The 25841-nt window shown below is 34.5% G+C and overlaps 2 protein-coding genes across 5 annotated transcripts; both read right to left on the reverse strand.

Annotated features, from left to right (window-relative positions):
* Positions 1-14170: 14170 nt before the first annotated feature.
* On the reverse strand, positions 14171-19260 carry LOC114915080 (uncharacterized). Of its 4 annotated transcripts, none has more exons than XM_083074528.1 (10): positions 18980-19260; positions 18821-18896; positions 17973-18470; positions 17684-17892; positions 15475-15490; positions 14866-15002; positions 14741-14791; positions 14544-14663; positions 14391-14469; positions 14171-14309 (listed from the first exon to the last, which is right to left on the reverse strand). In XM_083074528.1, the coding sequence occupies exons 3-9, from the start codon at positions 18436-18438 to the stop codon at positions 14392-14394; spliced, it is 1077 nt and encodes a 358-aa protein (XP_082930654.1). In that variant the 5' UTR covers positions 18439-18470; positions 18821-18896; positions 18980-19260; the 3' UTR covers positions 14171-14309; position 14391. The 4 variants fall into 4 exon arrangements, with proteins under 4 accessions (XP_082930654.1, XP_082930647.1, XP_082930650.1 ...); XM_083074521.1 differs by having other exon boundaries at positions 15076-15490; XM_083074524.1 differs by lacking the exon at positions 14741-14791 and having other exon boundaries at positions 15076-15490.
* A 155-nt stretch (positions 19261-19415) lies between these two features.
* Positions 19416-24667, reverse strand: LOC109789002 (beta-amylase 1). Its single transcript, XM_020347858.3, has 4 exons — positions 23935-24667; positions 20779-20989; positions 20545-20655; positions 19416-20435 (listed from the first exon to the last, which is right to left on the reverse strand). The coding sequence occupies exons 1-4, from the start codon at positions 24516-24518 to the stop codon at positions 19632-19634; spliced, it is 1710 nt and encodes a 569-aa protein (XP_020203447.1). The 5' UTR covers positions 24519-24667; the 3' UTR covers positions 19416-19631.
* Positions 24668-25841: the final 1174 nt, after the last annotated feature.

The raw sequence follows: 25841 nt of genomic DNA on the forward strand, positions 1-25841 counted from the left end.
AAAAATAAAAAAAAATAATGTCTAGATAAATAATAATAATAATTCTCCATAATATTCTATCATCTTTTTATAGCATCCACTATCAATTGTAACAATTCATCGGAATCCTCCTTGGTCCAAGCTTCATAGTTTTCTTTCTCTTTTCCTTTTTCTTTATTATTTCCATGTGAATCTCCCATTTGAATTACTAAAACAATATATGTTGAAAATTAGTTATATAAATAATTATGGATAAGAGACAAAATCAATAAAATTATATTATTATTTTTATAAACACACCAATTATACAAGATCAAATATATCTTGGCTATCCAAATAGATCAAATATCTCAATCATTATAAAAAAAATGTAAAAACGAAAATATAGAAACAAAAGATAATTTTTTATATAAAAAAATCAATATATTCGATACTGAGAAAATATTTAGATATATAATCTTTTTACATAAACGGAAGTATTTAGATATAGAGAATATATATATATATATATATATATATATATATATATTATATATATATTAGTTATATATTATATGATAATTTTTAACGATATTTATAAATGTAAATTATTCTAACAAATATTTTAACAATATTTCATTTTTAAAAAAATAAGTTAATGAAGGCATAAATCCAAAATCCTAAAAAATTAGATACTGCAATGTCTTATGTTAATTTTCTTTTTTAAAAATATAAAAAAATCTTAATTTCACAATATAAAAATAAAAAGAAAAATTCATAGTAAAATAAAATAAAATTATTGTTGAGTCATAAAAGGAGGGATAAGAGTAACAAATTCAAGGGAATGAAAGAGTTCGCAATTTTTATGCTGAGAGGGTTCTTCTCCCAACTAAGATCCATTTTCATCTCATTCTACTCACAGAAACCCTAACAAATTCATCTTATATATATATATATATATATATATATATATATATATATATATATATATATATTTAGAGATTATGATATCAATTTCATCTTTCACCTTTTTCTTTTCTTGACGTGTGTTATAAAAAAATTACCACTTAAAAGTTGAAATTTCAAGCATTTTTTTTGTTATATAAATGAACAAATTCAACTACATAGAATAAAATAAAGCAAGTCAATTAAAGAGAACGAACAGAAAAATAGAGCAAGTCAATGACACTATCATTTACATATCAGAGTTTCACAAAATAGGAGAATGGGATGAGAACAGTACTACAATATTATATATGAGCAATGAACAATAGTGTAGTATTATTAGTAGAGAAAAAATGGAGAAGACAGGAGCATAGAAAAAAAAAGATGAAAAACTCACTTGAAAATTATTGAAACACTTGAAAAATCACTTCAAACAATCCTTCAAAATCCGTTGGGTTTGGATGGGATTGTTTTATGAATATGGTATTTATAGATAACACTAGAAAGTCCTTCAAAATCCCTCTCACACAACAATCCTTTAAAATCCTTATATTTTTGAATACCAATGGATTGTTTTTAAGTTGTAAAAAATTTCAAATGAATACTAGTGGATTTTAATGGACTCTTTAAAAAATCTTGAAAATCCAGATTGAATACCACTGGATTATTTTTAAGTGACATAAAATCCTGATTGGATACCAATGGACATTTTTACTCAAAAAAAGTCTTTTAAAATCCTACGAAATCCTAAACCAATACACCCCCCTAATATTTTCCGGAGGTTCAAAATTGCCAGAAATTATTTCACTTACAGCAATTTTTTTGCCAAATTTTGTGCATTTTTTAAAAATATTTTTACAATTCAATAATAAAAATTAACCCCAAACGTGTGGTTCAGCGGTAAGGGTTGATCCACGCATAAGCAAGGTCAGGGGTTTGAATTCTGCCTTGTGTATGCTCCCACATTAAATCTTGGGGTCAGCTATCCCACTATCGGCGATAAATACTCTAGGGACGAAAAAAAAAAATTCAATAATAAAAATTAGAATAATATACACATATCATAAATTTAAAATTTAATTAATATTATCTTTATAATTTTGATAGATAAGAAAATCAAATTTACAATCGATTATCTTATGTTATTTTCTTTTGGTAGTTTTATAATATAAATCGAGTGAATATACTCCCTCTCTCTCTTTTTTTATTTATTTTTTATTTATTTATAAATCAAACACCTTAAAATTTATTTTATTTATATTTATTTTCATTCTTCTATTTCTTTCTAATTTATTTTTTATCTATTTACTTTTTTAAACACACATAATTATATCAAAATTTTCAAGTTTATTGAATGACCTATATAAGTTGAATAAAATTTATATAATTTTTATTATTACATTATATGACTAAAAAGATTTTTTTTTAAGACGAATGGTTCAATATTTATGTTCTGTAATTATTTTTTTAATTAGATATAGATTTAAAATTAGAGATATTATCTTATTTTTAATATAAACAAATTTGATGAGAAGAAGTTAATTAGAAAAAAAAAAGATTTCGTTAAATAGTTTAATTTTATATTATTTATTTTAATTTTATTAAAATATAAAATACAGATTAAATATCTTATAATGACTTTTAATATATACTATTATAAAACCTAGGGTGGAACAAAATGATGCGTCAAAGAGTGAGGAATGTTGAGTTTATGACAAAAATTCATTATTTGATTTGACAGTAAGCTATCGTGTTTTCATATGGAAATAAAATAAGTTTGACAAAAATGTCACAATGATTACATTAGACTTGATTTGATAGTGTGAGCCTTACATAATTTGTAATAAAAGGGAAAAACAATTCACACTATTGCATAATTATTGGGATCCAAAACCATTGCAATCAAATATACATAACATTTTAGATTTTAACTTATAAGCAAAAATATATTGTATTAATATCACGTATGTTTGTAATTATTAGAAGTAATAAAAATAAATTAATGTATAAAAGCAAAAGTTGATCAACTTTTCACCCAGTAATAAAAATAATGAACGAAAGTAAATAAATTAAAGAACAATTACATTCTTCCCGTAAGAACTCCAAGCGTGTGGTTCAGCGGTAGGGGTTGATTCACGCTTAAGCAAGGTCTGGGTTTTGAATTCTGTCTTGTGTATGCAGCCGCATTAAATCTTGGGACCAGCTATCCCACCCTTTGAAGTGCCTCCAACGTATTCCAGAGACAAAAAAAAAATAAAATTCTTCCCATAACATTTTCTTCTTCTTTTTCTTAATAAAAAAATCAAATAAAATAAGTATGTATTTCACCATATTAATTTTGTCGAGTTTTTGAATGTCGTTATAAACTTAATCTTAAAGTTCAAAAAATTATATTTCGAAAAGGTTAAATTATTTGTAATCTTAGAAAAAATATTATTTTATTTGGATAAATAATGTACATAAAGTTCAACAAACTTTTTAGTGTTAAAACATAGATAATTGTTAGCATAAAAAGCTTTTAGCTCTAAAATGATCACACTGATTATCTACCCTTGGTAAAAATGACTTCCATACAACCTAGTGATCAATTAAAATTTCCAAACATCAAAGGTTCAATTAGAAATTCAATTTTATCATTTTTTTTTTTTTGAGAGATACATGTGATACTAATCATAGAGTCCAAAATAAAAGAGAAGGAAAGTCATGCTAATTGAATAAGATGAAAATACAAAATAAAAAAAATGTAAACTAACATATATGCAACACTAACTCTGAATACATAAGTGACTCTTATGAGTTGAGAAATCATATTCAACATGTTTTGGGCCAATGTTTGGAGCCCAAAAATAAAGCCCAATGTTGGATATTGAATTTCCAAATCCTGATCCAATAGTCCAAACTTTTCTCATTAATTCAACCATTTGAAGAGGTGAGAATCAAACAAACTTCTGCAGAGACTTGAAATGCATTAAGTGGAAAAATAATTGATAAGAAATTGTGTGGTATTACCATCTGCTGCAACTCTTCATTATTTTAATTTTTAAAAGATCATTGGGCTATCAAAGTTTTCAGCTTTATCTTCTAGTTTTTGTTTACATGCACTCTATGATCATTTTTATTTATTTATTTATTTTAATAAAAGCCATCCTTTAAAATATAAAAAAATCTTTTGCTCTACGTAACATACAAAAGTCAGCGTATCTAATACTCGAATCTAATTTGAGTTCTTGATATGTATTTTTAATGAGAGTTTCGATGTTATGTAACATTTAAGAGTTTTTTTTTTTCAATAAAAAAACCTAATTTGAGTTGAGTTCTTAATTTATTTATTTTATATGAGTTTTATAATCAACACACTTTTTTTTTGTTACAAAAATTAAATTTTATAAGTTTTTATATGAAACCCAATTCTACGTGAGAAGGTTACGTCACTGAAATTCCAATGGTAAAATAATAAGAATCTATTCTTATTCTGAAACCTCATTACAAAAAAAAAAGAAGAAAGTGTTCCCATCATGATATTTAGTGACAATAATTTGTGGAAATACCTCTACCGGCCATTTTTTAACTCCAATGAAGTCTCAGTCACAGGCTTTACACTATCCAACAATTATTGTTTTCTTTTACACTATATGTTTGGTTGTGAGATGAAAAATAGGTAAAAAAAAAAAAATTTTAAAAAAAAGTGAGTAGAAATATGTAAGAAATAAGATGAAAATGAGTTTATTTAATTTGAAAGAAAAATATAAGAAATAGAAAAAAAATAATATCATAAAGTTTGGTTTAACCGGATGAAGATGAACCAAATTATAATTAAAAAAAAAAATACAATTTTACTCTTTCAAATCTTACACTTTCAAGTTACATATGTTTATTTATTTATTCATTTTTATTCGATTGAATTCTTTTTTCATTTGAATAACCCAATGGTATTTATTTGATTGTATTAAAATAGCATGTTATTCAAATACAACTAAATAAATATTTTATTGAAATATTTATTCGAATAAATTTTGTAATCATTCAAATAAAACATCAAAATCCCTCCAGATTCGAATAACTAGCCCAACAAAAAAATCAAGCCCATTCCAGTAAAAGAAAAAAACCATATTCAAATACAAGTGACAATTTCGCGTCTATTTGTACACATATATGCGAGAAAATAAAAACACGAGACCCATTCATTTTTAATTTCTCACCTACGATGTTATTGCAATTAAACTAGACATCTTATTTCTCACCCGACAATATTATTACAACTAAACTAGACATTAAAAAACATCTTATTTCTCACGTCTTATTTTCACACTCTTCACATTATTTCTTTGTTGTGTTGTATGTGACTATACTTTTATCATGTCTTATTTTCACACTCTCCACGTTATTTCTTTGTTGTTTCGTGTGTGACTATACTTTTTGTTAGGCATACTCGAAAATCATGTGACTCGAAAAGATTGATAGCGCTGCCTGAGAAGTAAAATCAACACATGATGAAATTATGGGACTCGAAAAAACAAGTGTTGCTCGAAAATAGTTGAAAAGTTGAGACTGTCAGAACATGGAGGTTAAGCCAAAACGGTTACTAAAAAAATCAATCGAGAAAACAAGGAACGTGGGAAGAGCGGTTAAAGGAAGTTGAGTCAAGACCACGTAGCAAATATAGTGGATAGCGGTTATAAGTCAAAAGCGTACATGTACAGAATTAACCGCCCTTGATTGCTCTATAAATACAAGGAGTACGGACCTTTACTGGTGTCGAAAAACTCATACTAGAATTGGATTCTGAAGCACTCTCTGCCTACACACACACATGGCTTTCGTGCACAAGATCGTTTTTGGGTATGACTGACTCTCGGCCACTTGTTTTTTTCTCTTTTTTAGGAGTAGAAGTAGAATAGTCTTCTTGTTCTTTGTTTAATTACGTAGTGTATTCATGTACTGGGATCAATATGTTCGCATGTGTAACGTAATTTGATCATTGTACGAAATGAACTATGATTTGCATTGCTAACATATATATTGTTCACTCTGTTCATATTATTATTTGCTTGCATGAGTATCGCTTGTTAGTAGTAATAGAAGAATATTTCGAAACAAGTAGTTGCTAAGACTTTTTCATCCTACTCTCCATTCTCGGTAACACGATAACGCACAGTAAGACACCTAAATTGAAATACGTTCGTATGCTAGTCTAAATAAAAAGAACCCAGGATTTGATGGTTAATTCCACCGTAAACAAATTGGCACGCCCGGTGGGACTCGTTTAATTTAGAACATAATTGGACTAGTTTTAGGTGTGTGAATTGCATGAGATTAAGGAGTGGAAGAACTATGTCTACGTCTGATAACATGAACGTAAACCATAATAATGTAGATGTAGAACAGCCTAACTCCAATCCTGATAATGCTACCAATGTGACCAGGGGGGCAAGATCTCCTCCTGTGTTGCTTGAAAACCATGCTAGGCATAATAATACCACTCAAGAGTTGGTAAATGTTACTAGAGAGTACCCTTGGGGTATGCCAACTAATTGGCGAAATACCCAGCCTGCGTATGTCGAAATGTCAATGCCTTTTATAGGGCCAAATTCACAAATGAATATATCCCCACAGGGATATAATCCTGGGCCAAGTGGACTGGGTTTTGTTATGCAAGACCCGTATCAACATGTAGGAACAAGTCAGGAGGGTTCATTAATTCGACAAGGTAGTTACATGCCCACGGGTATTAGTAATCAAGCAATGATGGCCCTTTGACAACAAATGGACCATAGTAATCATGACATGGTCAATTTGTTGTCTACTCAGATGCACAACATCATGACACCCCTTTACGAGCTAATAAACAAAATAGGAGATAAGTTGGGTAATGGGACTCCTTCGAGAGCAATGAGTGTGAATCTGAACGATACAGAAAATCCTGGGGGGCATGGAAATTTGCAAAACATAGTTCGACCTAACAGGAACCCTAATGATAATTTAGATCAAATGGTAGAAAGGATATTGAATAGACATGGATTTGATGTAGGTCGGAATGAACGCCCATACTTTGTGTCAGCCTTTCCAGATTATATTACACAAGTAGAATTACCCCGTGGAATGAAAGTCCCAAAATTCTCGAAATTTGCAGGAGATATAACTGAGTCAACAGTTGAACACATAGCTAGGTATGGGGTCGAATGTGGGGATTTGGCTAATAATGAATACTTGAAAATGAAATATTTCCCAAGTTCGTTGACTAAACATGCTTTTACCTGGTTTACTACCCTGCCTCCTAATTCGATACATACTTGGGTACAGCTAGAAGGTAGCTTTCATGAGCATTTCTTTCGAGAGGAAACAAAGGTTAGTATAGTCGATCTAATGAATATCAAAAGGCAAAGTAATGAAACATTAGATGACTATTTAAATAGGTTTAGGCAATTAAAATCTCGATGCTATACTAATATTCCAGAACATGAATTGGTTAGAATCGCCGCCACAGGTTTAGACTTCTCAATACGCAAAAAATTAGTAAATGAACAATTGAGGGACATGGCTCAACTTGCTGAGAAAGTGAGGAGGATTGAACAAATTAAATTAGAAAAGGAAAAGTTGATGAAATTCGACAAGTTCGTTCGAAAAGAAAAGATAGCGTATTTAGAAAGTTCTGAGTTAAATGAGGATTCTAATTATGAAGTTGTAAGTGAAGATTTCGAGATTAATTTGGCAGAATTGCGCCCTGGACCTACGTACCAATGTCAAATGCTAAAACCAGGAGGTAATATAGAAGGGAATTCGACTAAAAAATATAGTTTTGACGTTAGTAAGGCAGAAAAGATATTCGATACTTTGTTAAAAGATAAACAGATTATACTCCCAGAGAATCATAAAATTCCACCTTTCGAGCAAAGAAAAGGAAAGAAATTCTGCAAATATCATAATATGTATGGACATTGGACTAACAGTTGTGTGCGTTTCAGGGATTTCATCGAGAAGGCGATTACTGATGGTCGCCTGGCTTTTGAAGAGAAGGAAATGAAAGTGGATGTTGACCCATTTGCTGCCCATACTGGCTATGTTGAACCAGTTTCGATGTCCATCAACATGGTGGAAGTCGCTGCTGAGGACGATGATAGCATTGAGCCCATTTCTGATGAGAAGCTCGAAGAGTTAATGGAGGATTTTGCTAAAGAGCAAGAACCCATATACCCAAAGGAAGGAGATAGTCTAGTGGAGTTTTTATCGAAGAAAAAAGAAGCTGATAAAGAGGTCATGTTGTGTCCTCGATGCAGTGCTGTCTTCGACAGAGCAGCGGCTAAGGCTTTCGAGGAGTCTGAAATAATGAAGAATTACAAAGCTGAGAAGCTGCGTGAAAAAATGAAGCCCAATGCTAGGTTGAATGCTGGTCTGACTATGAGGCAAGTTCATATGCCTCAATATAATGCCCCGGTTGGGAAGATGGAGATGTATAACTCGTCTAGGTTCGGCAATACTTTTGTGCCGAACGCGAATGTGCCTGTCGGGACATGGAACGCACCACCTAGGTCTATGATGGGTCGAGGTAAACAAGTAATGACTAGCATGGGAAACCCGGGACAAAGAAATGCAGGAAAATTTTCGAACTTGACTACAGGGAATGTTGGAATTCCAGCTGGGGGATATGGACGTGGATTTCGACAGCCATTTAACAACTTAACCAAAACCCAATGGAGGAGGCAGCAAAGGATGCGTAAAGCAACCTTTGAAGGTAGGGGAGGAAATCGTTTTTCGATCCCAGTTCCTCAAAAAGGGGAATCTTCTGGCAAGTTCATCGAAGACGATGAAGACATGATAACAAACTGCTTCGAGAGCGGTTTCGAGGATTCTTTGGAAGATATTTGCGGGGTAGTTTCCATTTTACCTTCGGAGTATGCTGGTGCTATGGAATCCGTGAATGAACAAGAGGATATCATCAGGGAAGACGTTTTCGAGGACCCCAATTATGAGTCCAAAATCATATGGGTCAATCAAATCTCGAGGGTTATCCCTAAGTTCAACTCTGCTGTCTTCGACTCTCCCACAGAGGAAATGAAGGGACATCTCAAACCCCTATTGTTAACACTGATGATCGAGGGGCAAGAGGTAAACAAGGTCTTGGTCGACGGAGGCGCAGCTGTGAATATTTTGCCTAAGACAATGCTGAAAAGGTTTGGGAAATCCTTGGATGATCTGAAACCCCATAACATCATGATCTCCGACTATGCAGGCAAGTCTTCACATCCTGAAGGTATGATTCTGCTCGATGTACAGATCGGAAGTGTGAAGAGGATTACCATGTTTATAGTAACACCTTCCAAAGCAAACTTCAACGTGTTGCTAGGTCGGGAGTGGATTCATGGTGTAGGTGCTGTTCCTTCGACCGTCCACCAGAAGGTTTTCTTCTGGAACGATGATGAAGGTTTAGAGGTTCTCGAAGCTGATCAGAAGACTTATGAAGTTGGCATGTATTTTGCTGATCAACAACTGACAGCATTTGCCAAGACCAAACCTTTTGACGCTTACAACTCTGGGGTGATGGATGAAGAGAAAGGTGTCAAGAAAACCTTTTGTTGGGATGTAAAGAGAGGATTCGTTATTCGAGCCGAAAAGAATTCGGCTCCATTGGATGCATGAAGGACGAAGATCCTTATTCGAGCTTTTTAGCTCAAATATCGGCCTACGTGGCCGATCAAACGGCCAATTTGGCCGATAAAGATCAATTTGACAATGAGGTTAGCACGGCTATGTTGGTTGAAGAAAAACAAAAAAAAAAAAAAGAGATGGATTTCGAATCAATAAAGGAAAAAGAAAAACAACAAAAAGAAAAAGAGTTCGAAATCGGGAAAAAGAGGGAAGAAAAGCAAAAAACAGAAAATCAAAGGGACGAAGGAGTCTCAGATAAAAATGAAAAGTAAAAAGAAAAAGCAGAGCTAGAACTCAAACTGGATTGCATTTTTGATGATTCACCTTTGGGTTTCGAGAGTGCCGCTAATGGAGAGCATAAGTTAGAATCCCAAGATCCGCTCGAAGAGGTTAATCTGGGAACTATCGAAAATAAGCGGATTACTTACATTAGCAAGTTCTTGCAAGGGGAGCTGAAAGGGGAGATAATTCAAGTCTTGCATGAATACAAAGATTGCTTCGCATGGGATTATGATGAAATGCCAGGTTTGGATCGAGAATTGGTAGAACATAGGCTACCAATGATCCTAGGAAGGAAGCCCGTGAAACAAAGTCCTCGAAGATTTGCTCCTGAAGTGATCGAGAAAATCAAAGGGGAAATTGAGAGATTGCTGAAAGCAAAGTTCATCAGAACTTCGAGATATCCTGACTGGATCTCGAATATAGTGCCAGTTATAAAGAAAAATGGAAAACTCAGAGTTTGCATTGACTTTCGAGATCTCAACATGGCAACTCCCAAGGATGAGTACCCTATGCCCATTGCTGAAAATATGATAGACGTCGCTGCAGGTAACGAGATTATGAGTTTGTTAGATGGTTATTCTGGATATAATCAAATTTATATTGCAGCGAATGACGTGTCGAAAACTGCCTTTCGATGCCCAGGTGCCTTAGGCGTCTACGAATGGGTGATGATGCCATTTGGTCTTAAAAACGCTGGTGCGACTTATCAAAGAGCGATGAATTTAATCTTTCATGATTTGATTGGTAAGTTCGTGCAAGTTTATATTGATGACATAATTGTTGGCTCAAAACAAAAGAAAGACCATTTATATCATTTGAAACTAGCCTTCGAGAGAATGAGGAAATATGGTTTGAAAATGAATCCATTGAAATGTGCTTTTGGTGTCATAGCAGGCGAATTTCTGGGATTTATTATACACCAGAGGGGGATCGAGGTAGACAAGAACAAAACCAAGGCTATCATGGAGACCAAGCCTCCATCGAACAAGAAAGAGCTTCAATCTCTCTTAGGTAAAGTAAATTTTTTGAGGAGATTTATTTCGAATTTGTCTGGTAAAACTAAAGTATTCTCTCCTTTGTTGCGTTTAAAAAAGGAGCAAGAATTTCGATGGGATGAAGAGCACCAGAGAGCATTCGAAGAAATTAAAGCTTACTTGGCTCATCCTCCAGTGCTTGCACCAATCTCTGAAGGGAAGCAACTGAAGTTGTACATTTCAGCTAATGATTCGACTATTGCGGGCATGCTGGCGCAAGATGATGAAAATGGCATCGAAAGAGTCATTTACTATTTAAGTCGAATGTTAGTAGGAGCAGAACTTAGATACACCCCTTTAGAGAAATTATGTTTAAGTCTTTATGTTGCGTGTACTAAGTTGAAGTACTATATTAGGACTCGTAATGTTGTAATACTTTGTCGAAGTAATGTGATAAAATATATGTTGTGTAAACCTGTGTTACATTCTCGAGTCGGCAAATGGGCACTTGCCTTAACCGAATACTCATTAACTTTCGAGCCGCTAAAAGCAACTAAAGGACAAATAATTGCAGATTTTCTTGCAGAACATTCGAATGGAACTGAAGAAGTTAATTACATAACCACCAAGCCTTGGCAATTATATTTCGATGGCTCGAAACACGAGTTAGGCGCAGGAATAGGTCTTTTAATCATCTCTCCCAAAGGGGTCCCGACGAAGTTATCAGTCAAAACAAATACAGGATGCTCGAATAATGAAACTGAATACCAAGCATTGATTACTGGACTTGAGATTCTTGAAGAATTAGGCGCTAAAAATGTGGTAATTCGAGGAGATTCACAACTGGTCATCAAACAATTAACTCGAGAGTATAAGTGTTTAAATGAAAAATTAATTGAATTCAAAACTCGAGCTACACGATTACTTGACACGTTTGATGAAGTAGAGTTACAACACATTCCCCGGGACTCAAATCATATTGCAAATAAATTGGCCCAAATAGCCTCTGGATATAAAATCAGTAAAGAGTATCTTGAATATCTGATTCATACAGAGAGTGAAGTGTTAGACTATCGAGCAATTCTAAATATAAGTTCAGCAGGTCAACAAGATTGGAGGAGCGAATTGATCGAATACTTGCGAAATCCTAACATAAAGGTTGAAAGGAAGATTAAACTCCAAGCTCTCAATTATCTCTTACTAAATGATGAATTGTACAAAAGAGGCTTCGACGGAGTTTTGTTCAAATGTTTGGGAGACCATGAAGGTTATATAGCAATGGCAGAAATTCATGAAGGCATTTGTGGAGCACATCAAGCTGGAAAGAAGATGAAATGGGTTTTGTCAAGGAAAGGCTTATATTGGCCTACTATGATTAAAGATTGTATCGAATTCGCAAAAAGTTGTGTGGAGTGTCAAAAGCATGGACCAATACAAAAGGTACCGGCAAGCGAGTTGCATTCGATCATCAAACCTTGGCCATTTCGGGGTTGGGCAATGGATTTAATCGGACAAATACACCCACCTTCCTCGAAGAACCACAGGTATATACTAGTTGCCATAGACTATTTTACAAAATGGGTTGAAGCTATTCCTTTAAAAGAAGTCGAGCAAAAAAATATAATTGATTTTATCGAAGACCATATTATTACAAGGTTTGGAATTCCTCAAACAATCACTACTGATCAGGGTACGGTTTTCACGGGTCGAAACATTGCTCGATATGCAGAATCAAGAGGAATTAAGTTGGTAACTTCAACACCATATTATGCCCAAGCTAATGGTCAAGTTGAGGCTGCTAATAAAGTGGTAATTGGTTTAATGAAAAAACACATATCAAATAAACCTCGAAATTGGCATGAAACTCTCGTCCAAATACTATGGGCATATAGGAACTCACATCGAGATGCCACGAAAACAACCCCATATAAATTAGTATATGGCCATGAGGCTATTCTTCCTATTGATATTAACTTACAATCAATTCATATACAAAAACAAAATGAATTACCCGTGGAGGATTATTGGAACTTGATGTATGATGAGTTGATCTCTTTAGAGGAAGAAAGATTAATTGCGTTACAGAATATTGTTCAACAGAAAGAAAGAGTCGAGAAAACTTATAATAAGAGAGTGAATATGCAACGTTTTCGAGTCGGAGAATTGGTATTAAAAGTTATACTTCCCATGGATCAAAAATCTCGATGTTTGGGGAAGTGGTCATATAATTGGGAAGGCCCATTTCTAGTCGAGCAAGTATATTCAAAGAACGCATATGTAATTAAGGAGATAAATAATTCAAGTGCAAGCAAAGTCATAAATGGGAAATATTTAAAACATTTCCATAAAAGAGCAGAAGAATAATTGTTAAATACAAGGCAAATATAAACTAAAAGGTTGGAAAAGTAGATAAGAAGAATGAATTATTGCAAAAATTGCTTCTTGAAATCCTCGAAAGCTTTGTAAGCCTCGTCCAGATTCTTTTTGCGAGACGCACATTGAGCTTCTAAATGCCTCTTCTGCTCCAAAGTCTTTGCTAATCGAGATGAAATGGCTTTGCCCTCTTCCTTAAGCCCTGTTTGATGTTTCTTGATCTCTTGACTCTTAATTTTCACTCCATCCTTCTTCGAGCGAGTTTTGTCAAGCTCGTGGTTTAAGGCTTCGATAGTACGTTCGATATCAGCCTCCTCCTTCTGCAATGCTTGTAAAGCAGAAATCATTTCTTCCGTTGATTTCTTGATAGAAACCAACTCGTCTCGGAGTTTCTCGAGCTTAGCACGGTCTCCTTCAGTTTCGACCTCAATTTGAGTCACTTCTTGATATGCAGTAGACCACTGAGTTCGAAGTTCCCAGGCGCGGCTAAAGGGCTTGATAAATGCTTGAAGCTCTAAAGAAATATCAGAAGGAAGGTCCGAATAACTGAGCAACTCATCAATCATTTGTTGCACTTCCGTTTTGAATTCAGGAATGAGGAAGGCTTGATCGAGATCTTTAACGTATGCTTTCGAGCGAAAAGAGTCGAGTAGGGGTTGGTAAGAAGGTGTGTCAGAAGCTGGCTCAACAGCCTTCAATTTGTCTTTCTCTGACCCAGAGGGACCACTCGTCCAGATATCTTCGTCCTCGTCATTAAAGAAACTCATCAAATCCAAATCTGGAGAGGGAATCAAGGAAAGACCTTGGACAGAAGAAGTAGCACCGCCCTGGGTTGAAGGAGAAGTGGTAAAAGGTCTAGGGGACTCAGTTGAACCTGCACAAAAGTAAAATCATAAGAAACTTCCATCAACAAGGTATCATATCGAAGATTAAAGTCGAAAGAAATATACCCTGGTTCGGATCCAAGGGAGGTTGTAGTTCGAAAGTAGGTTCACCTTGAGCGGAGTCTTGCCGCGTCTCCATATTAGTCAAAGGTTCGGGTTGGGGAATCTTACCCTCTTCGACAGGAGGGGGAACTTCTATCGAAGCCATGGCAGAGGCAAGCGCCGCAACATGCACTTGAGGAGTAGACAACTGAGGAAATGAAGAAGTCAGGCTAAACATCAAGAGGAAATTCGAGTCACAAGGTATAACAAGATGAACATGTTGGGTTACCTCAGTGGCAAAGGGTACGCTTTTCTGCACCTCTTGAGACACCCCCTTGAGAAGAATCCAGTGGGATAATCGCAATATCCTATTAATAGGATTTTAGAACGGTTAAAGGCATAAGAGAAATATAAAGGAGGAAAGACGTCGAAATTGAGATACCTTAGGAACGGACTTCATGGCGTCTTTAAGCAACTTCTCGCCAGAGGATTGTTGAGGTTTTTTGGGAAGAGGCAAGACCATCTTACCTTTCCCCTTGTCTTGCTTTTTTGTGGTCGAGACCTGAATTGGAAAATAATTGATTAGGTATGAAAAACGAGCAAGAAAATAATCTTAATATTTGAGTTAAGATACTTAACAGTTTTGGTACTGTCTGAACCTATTCTTTGTTTCTTCGAGTTTCCAATACTCTGTAGAGTAGAATTTCGAGAAGGTAAGATAAAATATTAGTTTCGAGAAAAACTGCAATCCGAACAAGGTATACCTTAGAACGTAAAGAAACTTTGTCAGCAGCGGTCTTTCTCTTTCGACCCTTTTTGGATGTTTCCTTATCCTCGTCATCGTCACTCTCCCAATCAGGAGTTGGATCAACATGTCGAGGAACACGCTGAGGGATGAAAGCTACAAGTTTCGAGGAAAGAAGTGAGACAAGTTTAAGGTATACGCGAAGAGGAAGGAGGTGAAAAATATTTACCAGGAGGAGGGTTAATGTTATTGACCCAACATAATGGCCACCATTTGTTTCGAGGAAAATCGTACACGGAACATCTCGCGTAGGTAACTTTATTCTTTACAGGAACTTCTTTGCGCTCAAGGTAAAACGGGTCGAGTGTTTTCACCCAAGGAGGATGAGATACATGTTTAACTAGACCAAAAAGGGCATTTGGAAGAGGAGGTATATGCTTTGGACAAAATTTTTCGAAATCAGTTTTACCTTGAGGATTTATTACCTTTTTTGAGCGAATGTTCCGTTGTACCATTTTCGATAATGAGACAGAAGCGTCAAAAATGGTTTGGTGCGCATTGTCAGGTCGATAACAAACCTTAAAAAATTGTTCGAATTGATAAATGATAAGTTGATTCTTGAAAGTACCTGGTTGTTTAGGCCCCTGCGTACAAGAAAGAGGAGAACTAATCAGCTTTTTCAGAAAGCCATCAAAATCGATGAGTTTATCTACAATATAGTAACACCACCATCGAAGGTAGCATTTTGAGACTAAGAAGGAAGAGAGTGGTGAAAACAATTTAACCCTAGGGTGAAAAAGGGGTTTTAAACGAGGTAAATGGGCCTAGGTTGAAACGGGTTAGGTTAGGCAAGATTATTTTATTAGATTGAATTTCCAAAACAACCGCCAAAACGTTTCATATCAGAAGGCAAATTTATGGAAAAATAGAAGTATGCGCCGCCAGAACTATCAATGTCACATCCAAATGGTCAGTACCTTACAAGAATAGGTTTTCATCGAAAGAAAGATTAAGTTAACGTCAAGTAAAGTGAACATCAAGAAACAAATCGAGGAAGTATCGAAGAACAACCTTGATAGGAATTTAGTTTTCTCCTAAGATGCTCATCGAAAACAAATTCTTAGGGGGGCATTTGTTAGGCATACTCGAAAATCATGTGACTCGAAAAGATTGATAGCGCTGCCTGAGAAGTAAAATCAACACATGATGAAATTATGGGACTCGAAAAAACAAGTGTTGCTCGAAAATAGTTGAAAAGTTGAGACTGTCAGAACATGGAGGTTAAGCCAAAACGGTTACTAAAAAAATCAATCGAGAAAACAAGGAACGTGGGAAGAGCGGTTAAAGGAAGTTGAGTCAAGACCACGTAGCAAATATAGTGGATAGCGGTTATAAGTCAAAAGCGTACATGTACAGAATTAACCGCCCTTGATTGCTCTATAAATACAAGGAGTACGGACCTTTACTGGTGTCGAAAAACTCATACTAGAATTGGATTCTGAAGCACTCTCTGCCTACACACACACATGGCTTTCGTGCACAAGATCGTTTTTGGGTATGACTGACTCTCGGCCACTTGTTTTTTTCTCTTTTTTAGGAGTAGAAGTAGAATAGTCTTCTTGTTCTTTGTTTAATTACGTAGTGTATTCATGTACTGGGATCAATATGTTCGCATGTGTAACGTAATTTGATCATTGTACGAAATGAACTATGATTTCACAAAAAGATGTCACATTTTTTAATAACTTATCCCAACCTTCTTCTCTCAAGTTTTGGATAAGTGTTTTTGTAGAACGAACTAAATGCATAGCATTAACTACATCCTGAGATTTTTGTTGTAAAGCTTGACAAAGAACATCTGTTATCCCCATAATTTCTCTCATCAAATGCAAGATCAATATAAACTCAAATGAGGTCAAGCTTTTGTAAGCATTATCGGCATCCCCACGTTGAGAATAAGTAGATCCATCAACAATAATTTTTTCTAAAACAGAACAAGTTGCATCATACATATTTATCAAGCTACAAATAGAAGAGAAATGGGAGCTCCAACGAGTATCCCCAGCTCGTTTCAAAGTACAAATTTGATTTGCCCCTTTACCATTTTCAAGCTCATCAATCTCTAGCAAATATGCAATTTCATTTAACTTGGCAGCTTGTAACTCATCATGCCGCTTACTAGAAGAGCAAACAATATTCACAATAAAAGTCAATTTTGAAAAGAATTGATGAATTGGAATAACTTCTCTTGATGCAGCAACCAAGGCAAGTTGTAACCGATGAGCAAAACAATGAACATAATATGCATAAGGACAATCATTTAAGAATAATGCCTGTAATCCATTCCATTCTCCTCTCATATTACTAGCACCATCATACCCTTGACCACGAATATTAGAAACATTAAGATTATGTCGAGAAAGTACAACACATAATTCATTCTTCAGAGTTAATGCCATAGTGTCTTTAACATGCACAATATCAAAAAACCGCTCTTGTATAAAACCATTTTTATCAACAAATCTCAAAATAAGAGCCATTTGTTCCTTTTTTGATTCATCGCGAGCTTCATCAACAATTATACAAAACTTAGAATCTCCAACTTCCTCACGAATATGATTTTTCACTTTAGTAGAAAGAATATTCAATATCTCTTTTTGAATTTTATGGGAAGTATATTTGGAATTATATGGAGCATTTTCCAACACAACTTTTGCAACCTCATCATTGTATGATGCAATTAGTTTTATCATCTCAAGAAAATTACCTTGGTTCCTTGATTCACTAGTTTCATCATGACCTCTAAAAGCACAAGCTTGAAGTGATAAATAACGAACCGTATCAATTGAAGTCTTGAGACGCAAACGATTCTTCATAATCTGATCTAAGCTTTGCACATGAAAAACATTCCTAATATGACAATTTTGATTCAACAAGTCTTGACAAGCTCTCACTGCATTATTGTGTGGTGAGCAAGGATCCTTCCCAATGTGTTTAAGAAATGCACACTTCTTTCCATTATTAACTTTCCTCCAATTTTTAAAACCTGTAGAAAAAATAATCCACAAAGTTAAATCTTGTTGATGATAATCAACTCATTATCAATTAGAATTCAAATTCAATCACCTGTAGCAATGAAAACATCTGAACCAAGGCGTCCGCTTGGTTTACTAAAAAGATAGCAAGGCAAGCAATATGCAGCATCTTTTGAAGGCGAATACTCTAACCATGAAGGAAATATGCTAAACCAAGTGTATTGAAATCTCCTTGGATGATCTTCTTTACCAGACAAAGGATAATTTTCTAAATGCATTTGATATGGGCCCCATTTTAGATAAGCCCTCCGTACCTCATCCGTTTGATTTGATGGGTATTGCCAAATTTGAGGGCGTTTCCCCGGATCACGTTCCAAAGAATTTTCAAATTCATTATATGTAACTCTAGGAACCTTTGAGAGTTGTTTATCATTTTCTTCAATTCTTGGATTCTTGGGAAACTTCTCAAGTTCACTTGACGTAGAAGTTGCATTTTTTTCATCTTTATCACAAGTCTTCCTCTTGAAAAAAGAATCAATTCTTTTACTCTTTATCATAATTTTTCTAATATATATTTATCACCTTTCACCTATATAAAAAAGGAAAAAAATATTTTCACAATTATCACAATGCAAAACATACAAAAACTCATACCAATATACTACTATAATTAAATACAAAACTATATATTCCTCAAGCTAGCTATGCAAAACTTTGAGCAAATTCAATTTTCTAAAATTCTTAATAAGCACATGAACAAACTACTAGTTTACTTCAACCAAAGTTTTCAACATTTTCAACAAGTAATTCATATAAGTAGGAAAAATTACTAGTTTACTTAACAAGGAATGAAATTAATATTTTAATCGATTTGATAATCAATACAATTTTTAAAACTATGAATCAAGCATTTGTTCATCATTCTTCATTCATATTTACCAAAACTGCAAAGGAGAGAATCAGGGGAAGCTCCACAAGATTTTCTTCGGAAGCGTATCGGAAGGGCGAGCAGAACCTGTTCGAGTTTTCCAGAAACTTTAGGAAAGATGAAAAACATTCGGGAACTTGATATGAGTGATAGTGGTATATATGACTTACCTTCTTCAATTGGAAATCTTGTTGGGCTTGTAGTTCTGATTCTAACTGGATGCACTACACTACTTGTACTGCAAGTAGTGTTTTTATGCTGCCAAAACTCGAGCACTTGGAACGGGGTACCCAGGCCAGGAGCGTGAATGAGAAGCAGCTACATAGAACCTGTTTGAATGAAATGGAGGTGACGTGAAACGTATTTGAGAAGTTAGAAAGTTTTTTATTTTTATTATAATTAATAATATAATAATATATAAATATAATATTAAAATATATAAATATATATAAAAAATAAATAAATATATAAAAGTTTTGGGGGAGCCACGGCTCCCCCCTGTCCCTTCATAGTTCCGCCCCTGTAGGTGCAGCAGGAATGACATTTTTATAAGCAGCTCGATATAATAATACAGAAATATGTAACTACTTTGTACAACTAGAATAATTTTAAGATAATATTACCCGAAGTCTTTATAATCAGGTACCCAATACGAAGGGTAACAAGTAGAAGCTTTAGGGGCATACAATAGAAAACAACAATATAATGCAAAATTTTACATCTTAGCCACAAACCTGGGTTGCTGGTTCACTAAAACTTTCAACAACCCACTTATGACTCTTTCCTAAGCACTATTATCAACAAAAGGATGTCCAACAATTCTCAGTGCAAGAGCACTGCAGCCTCCTGCACGAGAGGCTGGGTAACATGCACAAAATGCTCTGCTTCCCTCTCCACCTCTTCCCGACACTTGTGGGCACTTTTCCCTTCCTTCATCTTCTTCACAAATGCCACAAACTTCCTCCAGTTATCTGGTTCAAACAAATGTGGGTTCATCCTCAGGTATGTGAATGCACACATCCCCCTGTCACCTGAGTCATCATCAACATCCAACTGAGATGCCCTTATGATTTGCTCGTGTGCATATTCATCATAACGTGGCAGCGCATTTTCTCCGGCGAGCGAGACCTGTGCCTTCTGCGTTGCCATAGCCACTTGCTTCACGAGCTTCTCAGGTGCACAAAGAGCATCTTGTGGCTGCTCGTGATCGCGCATCTCGATGCATGTGAAGTTGAAAATGGCACCATGTCGCGCCAACATTTGAGCAATGGGGAGGTAGCCATCACGGAATCGGGTGTTGTAGTACCCTGCTGTGAGTTCTGGGGCATGAGACCTTGAACCGTAGTGCCAGTGAATACCAGCAATCTTTACTGAGATATTGACACCAGTGTCATCAAAGATTGACTTAGCTGATGTGAGAATCCTCTCACCATGGTCCAACAGCATCTGGGAGTACCAGGTGAGGAAAAACTCACCATATGGACCATCCCAGCCTCCACCTTCTTTGCGGAAAAATTGAGTGTCTTCTGGCCAGTTGTTATAGTGGCCAGCATCAGTAGGGCCTGTGCTTCCCCATTCTGGCTTGCCCTGAGCTTCAGCGGCAGCTTTTAAGCTACTCAACATGTACTGCACAGTTGGATAACTAAACATTAGAAATACAAAGCAAAGAGACAATATTATATGACTCTGTTTTGATAAGTTTACTAAATGGAGGGGGAAAAAAACACAAATGTACCTTGTCATAGCATTGGAAAGCACCAATTCCTGGGAATTTCCATGTCCCATTTTGCTCTGGGTATGAAGGGTAACGCAGCTCACCAGCTGGTCCCATCCCAACTTGGATTTCCTGAAAAATGCCAGTAAGAGAAGTTCAGATAAGAAGTTATGCAACATAACAATCACAGTTTTTTATACATAAAATAGAAAGCCCCAAGGAAAAATTGTAAACAAAAGGGTGGCAGATAAGTACCACAATAGTATCACCAAGGAGGTGCTTGAAATTGTCTCTGAAAGCACGCATAAAATCAGCATAACATTGAACTGGGGTTCGGCCCTTGAGCACGGGCAAAGTATCACATCCAAGTGATACATATTCATAGTTTCTTCTTCCCCATTGATCGGTATATGCAAGATCGGGGTCATTATCAATCTCCTCTACAACCCATTTAGGCAAGGGAATACTGCACACAAGACACCAATCTGATAAGCCCACCAAGAAGATTATTCCAACACGGTGCTACATGTAGCAAGACTGAAAGGAATAATATCTATAGAATCACACAAACAGGAACTAGGCAACTGCCACCAGTTCAGTTTTTTTCCTACCATTTATTTTTTGGGAATGGAGAGATATCATATCAACGTGTACTGCTATGCCCATGTTGTGTTACACAGGACTCGAATAAATAAATAGAAACTCCCATGATCACTGGGAAGTCAACCTTTATTGTTTATACCTTTTAAGATATAGCCGTCGAAAATAATTCTTATATAAATAAATAAACAGAAACTCCCATACTATTTCATTGAAAAACATGTGGGGGATCAAGTTGGAAACTCCAAATATTCATTGAAAATACTAATAGGATTCAGCACAGATAGGGCGGATTTTTTAAGTATGTTAATAAGAGTTAGTTCAATCCCCTTGCTGTGTGATTTTATTAAGAATAAATAAATAAAAAAACTCACTTCGACAATAATGTTCTCCACTCACTAGAGATATATCTTAGTTTATACCAAAATTATTCATTTAAAAAAATTATCTAAAATATTATTATTTACATTTCTTTTAAAAAGAAATTTTGTTGTTCAAAATTTAAACTGAAAAACAAATTAAGATAGCGGGCCCACTAAATACAAGGTAGATCCTTAAAAATTGGTATACTTTTTGTGGCGATAGCGATACCGACGTGAATCTGAAGAACTAGAAGTCCAAACACACGTGGTACCAGTTTCCATCACAAAACCACACCACACTCTTTCCTCGTGTTTTTATGTATACTTTTCACTAGGACCACAAATATAAGACTCGCTGCACCGTGCACACCACGCCTCTCTAAGTAACGATATAGACATTATTTAGAATTATTTTAAGTTATTGTAATTAGAATAAAAAATATGTGTTACCTAAAAAAAACTCATCTGTTACCCCACAAAAAATATAATAAAAATACATTAAAAATAAGTATAATAATCATGTTTAAACCATTCAATTAAAATTGACTTAGAACAGTAAATAATTTAAGTAAAAGGGAACGGGCTAAATAATAATCAATAAAGTTTACACAATTCTCAAGATCCAATAATTCCAGGTTCCTAGTTCGTTCATAGAATGATGAATACTACATTTAGAAGCAAAGTGATACAACAAGTCCAACCTCACATGTGTCTCATGGCTTTTTCATCTCCCATCACAAAACCCCTTTAACACGTTAATTTTACATTTCACGAAACTTTTTCTTTGTTTCGGTGAAATTACATTTCACGAAATTTTTTTCAACGTCACCGTGCACGGTACGCCTCTTATTCTCAATTATCATCAAACTCCAAAAAACAATAACCACATATTCTCGGATGAAGATCCTATGCAGTTTTCAAAAATCCTATGCAGTTTTCAAAAATCCGTAAAGAGATTTTAATTTAAGCCTTAAAAAAATTACTTACATGACCAAAAAATAAAAACAAATTCAGTTGATAAATGAGAATTCAAGATCTTCACATCCTACATTTTCCTCAAAAGAGACAGAATAACATTTCCACGGTGCATGTTCATCCAAATTGCTCGACCAAACAAATTTCATTATTCAAACATTATACATTGTATATAATTAATTATGTATCGAACTTGTTTTCCAAAATATTAAGATTCTAAAGGATTAAGTTTCTAGCAAATATTCTTTCATACTCAAATAAAAAAAAATCCAACCTCAAACTACATGTTTAAAAGATAGATAAAATTTCCTATCAATCATGTTAAAATTACCTAATAGTGTGTTTGGATGAAGAATTTAAATGGAGTAATTCATTTATTTGAATAATTTCAAATTTTTTGAGGTGAAATATCTTGTTTGGATGAAGAATTTATAAGGAATTTAAAATTCATACATTTGTGAAATTCTTTAAAATAGTAGAATTTCAAATTCTCCCAAAAAAGCAAGAATTTGAAATTTCTCATAATTTTTTTCTTCTTATTTTACTTATATATTTTATCTTATCTCTTATCTCTTCAAGTTTTAATTATTAAATATTCAAAAATATTTTTAAAATTATTAAATATTATTTTAATATTAATTTTTAAAATTATTAAATATTTAAAAATTAGCTAATATTTATTTTTATAAAATTTAATTTAAAAATCTCAACATATAAATATATTTTTAAAATCAATTTTATCATGGTAGAATCAAATTATCATATCCAACCCAACAATTTAAAATTTGAGAAATTTAAATTGATTTATCCAAACAAAATATTTTAAGAATGATAGAAATTGAAATCAAAGTAATTCAAATACCAAGAATTTAAAATTCTTTAAATTTGTAAAATTCCTCGTCCAAACACACCATAAAACAAAATTTTCTTCGTAATCATTTTACTTATAATAAATATTTTTAAATTTCCAAAACATTAAATATTTTTATTTTTATTTCATAATTGCACAAAATTATAAAAAGCAGAAAAAGTTATACATAAGAAATATAATATCCTATAAAAAAGACATTTTTGTTGTCAAACCAATGCAAATGGTATTAAACTACCTAAAAGTGGTTGGTTAGCTTGGTCTGAATAAAATTTAGTTCAATTCTAGCTTGGTCGAATAGAATTTCGTTGATTTCCAGGCTTGTAAATGAAATAGTGAAGACACTTTAACACAAAGGAAAAAATCTACTAAAAACTGTGCATTAGATATTGCAACGAAAATTAATTGTGGACAAAAACATGATAACTGTGGTTCATCAACGACTACAAATACTAATTTCATTCTACTCATCTCTACAAGCTTCCTTAGTCTGTAAAAACAAGCAATCCTATAAAAAATGAAGCAATGAAGAAAGTATTTAACATTTTAATGGCAAAGAAAAAAGAAAAGAAGAGATGGGATGATAATGATAATAATAATACTCACGTGCAAGAGTCCCCAACGTTTCCGCCACATTGGTGAAAAGACATAACGGCCTGCACCTTGAGGCCGTGCTTCTTGGCCATTTCCAGGAGTTCCGCGTACCCTCCCCAGTTGTACTCTCCTGCCTTCTCTCTCTCCACCAGCCCCCACCACACGTCCATCATCACCCCCTCCACCCCCGCGCTCTTCAGCGCCGCCATCGCCGCGTTCACCGCCTTCCGCCGGTTCACCCCGTTCCCTGCCGTCACGCTGTCCAGCGGCATCATCACATACACCGGCACGCCGCCTCCCTGCTTCCCCCCGCCGCCGTGCTCCTTCTCCTTCTCCTTCTCCTTCTCGAACACCTCGCACGCCGCCGTCAGATCCGCCCGCACCGCTCCCAGCGCCGCCGACCTGCACGGACTCACCGGCGGCGAGAGCTCCCCGCCCTCGGATCTCATCACCTTGCACTTCAGACTCGCCGCCGGGGACTTCCAGGACACCGCACTCACCGCCGCGTTCGAGTCTCCGGCCGAGGAATCAACCGTCGCCGCCACCGCCGCCGCTCCGGCCAAGCTTCCGATCTGGTGAGTCATACTCAACGCCATTCTCTAATTGTCCTTAGAATGAAAAGGCTAATGGTGGAGAAGGGTTAGATATAATTATTTAAAATTAAAATTAAAATTAATATTGGAAATGTTGTTTGCAATGAAATTGGATTGTAGTGAATACTGTGTGAGAGGTGGAAGAAATGAAGGGAGCGGAAGGGAGATTTATAAGGGAGGGGTGGGGATAAGGTTAAAAACTGAAAATAAAAAATATTTAGCGTTGACCGCTACTTTTGCGCCACGTGTCGGTGGGTTGCGTGGCGGGTTTGGGAACGGGTGAGGAGGCGACGGCTGCGATCGCTGGGGCGTGGGGGAACGGACGGTGCGATGGGGATTGCGCGTGAAGGTACCAGAAAGCACGGGAGCGAAAGATACCTTGTGAGATGGGAGCAGGACACGTGAGGGGTGTGAGTGGTCACGTGTCGTGGCGGTAGGCGAGGAGAAAAGAGAGAGGATATATCGGAGGAAAAAGGATCTTGTGAGATTGGCAACTTGCCACGTGTCCTTCCCTCGCCCAATACCATCGCCTCAACAGATCTATCCATTTCACACACTCTGCACCTCACATCATTTTACTTTCCGCTTTTTCTCAAACTCAACACCCACTTTCAAATTTCAAATAATTTTAAAACTTTATTTTATTATTAAATAATTTTGTCATATTTTTTTATATAATATTTAATTAACATTTTTTAAGTGTAAATCAAATTTTGATATTATTCGATTAAAATAATTCATTAATACAGGTGTTTTTTAATTGAAATTTATTTATTTTTATAGACAATAACTATATAGAAAGGTAATCTTTTCAAACATTATTCTTTGACCAGAATATATTTAGAAGTTCTTTAACGAAATGTTTTTTTAAAAACTTTTTCCATTTATATTATATCATTTTCATCATTATTTTTAGATGATATTTTTAAAAAAATATCCATATTTAAAAATATCGTATTATAACAAATTATTTATTACAAATCTTAAATATATGTTATATTTTGGAAATATTTATTTATTTCAAATTTTAAATATAACATAATTTATATATTTAAAATATGTATTTATTATTTATTCTCTTATTTTATTTTTATTACTATTTTAATCTTTTCTTATCACGTGCCAGATATTTATTATATATAAGTAAAATATATAAAATAAATATTATATTTAAACATATAAATTATATTTAAAATTTGTATAAATAAATATTTTAAATATATAATTTATATTTTAAATTAAAATTTATATTATTACATAAAATTATTTTTAATTATTAATAATTTATTTTAAAATGATAAATTTAATTTATAAATAAATATAAGA

The sequence above is a fragment of the Cajanus cajan genome, chromosome 1 (assembly GCF_000230855.2).
Source record: "Cajanus cajan strain Asha chromosome 1, NIPB_CcT2T_4, whole genome shotgun sequence".
NCBI lineage: Eukaryota > Viridiplantae > Streptophyta > Magnoliopsida > Fabales > Fabaceae > Cajanus > Cajanus cajan.

What these genes read in the sequence shown, in the direction of transcription:
- LOC114915080 (XM_083074519.1), bottom strand. Translation starts at nt 18,438, where the DNA reads ATGATAAAGAGTAAAAGAATTGATTCTTTTTTCAAGAGGAAGACTTGT. An exon ending in AGATGTTTTCATTGCTACAG is followed by an intron (nt 17,893 to 17,972) that starts GTGATTGAATTT and finishes TTTTTTCTACAG; the next exon opens with GTTTTAAAAATTGGAGGAAA.
- LOC109789002 (XM_020347858.3), bottom strand. Translation starts at nt 24,518, where the DNA reads ATGGCGTTGAGTATGACTCACCAGATCGGAAGCTTGGCCGGAGCGGCG. An exon ending in TCCTTGGTGATACTATTGTG is followed by an intron (nt 20,656 to 20,778) that starts GTACTTATCTGC and finishes GGCATTTTTCAG; the next exon opens with GAAATCCAAGTTGGGATGGG. An exon ending in CTTTCCAATGCTATGACAAG is followed by an intron (nt 20,436 to 20,544) that starts GTACATTTGTGT and finishes CCAACTGTGCAG; the next exon opens with TACATGTTGAGTAGCTTAAA.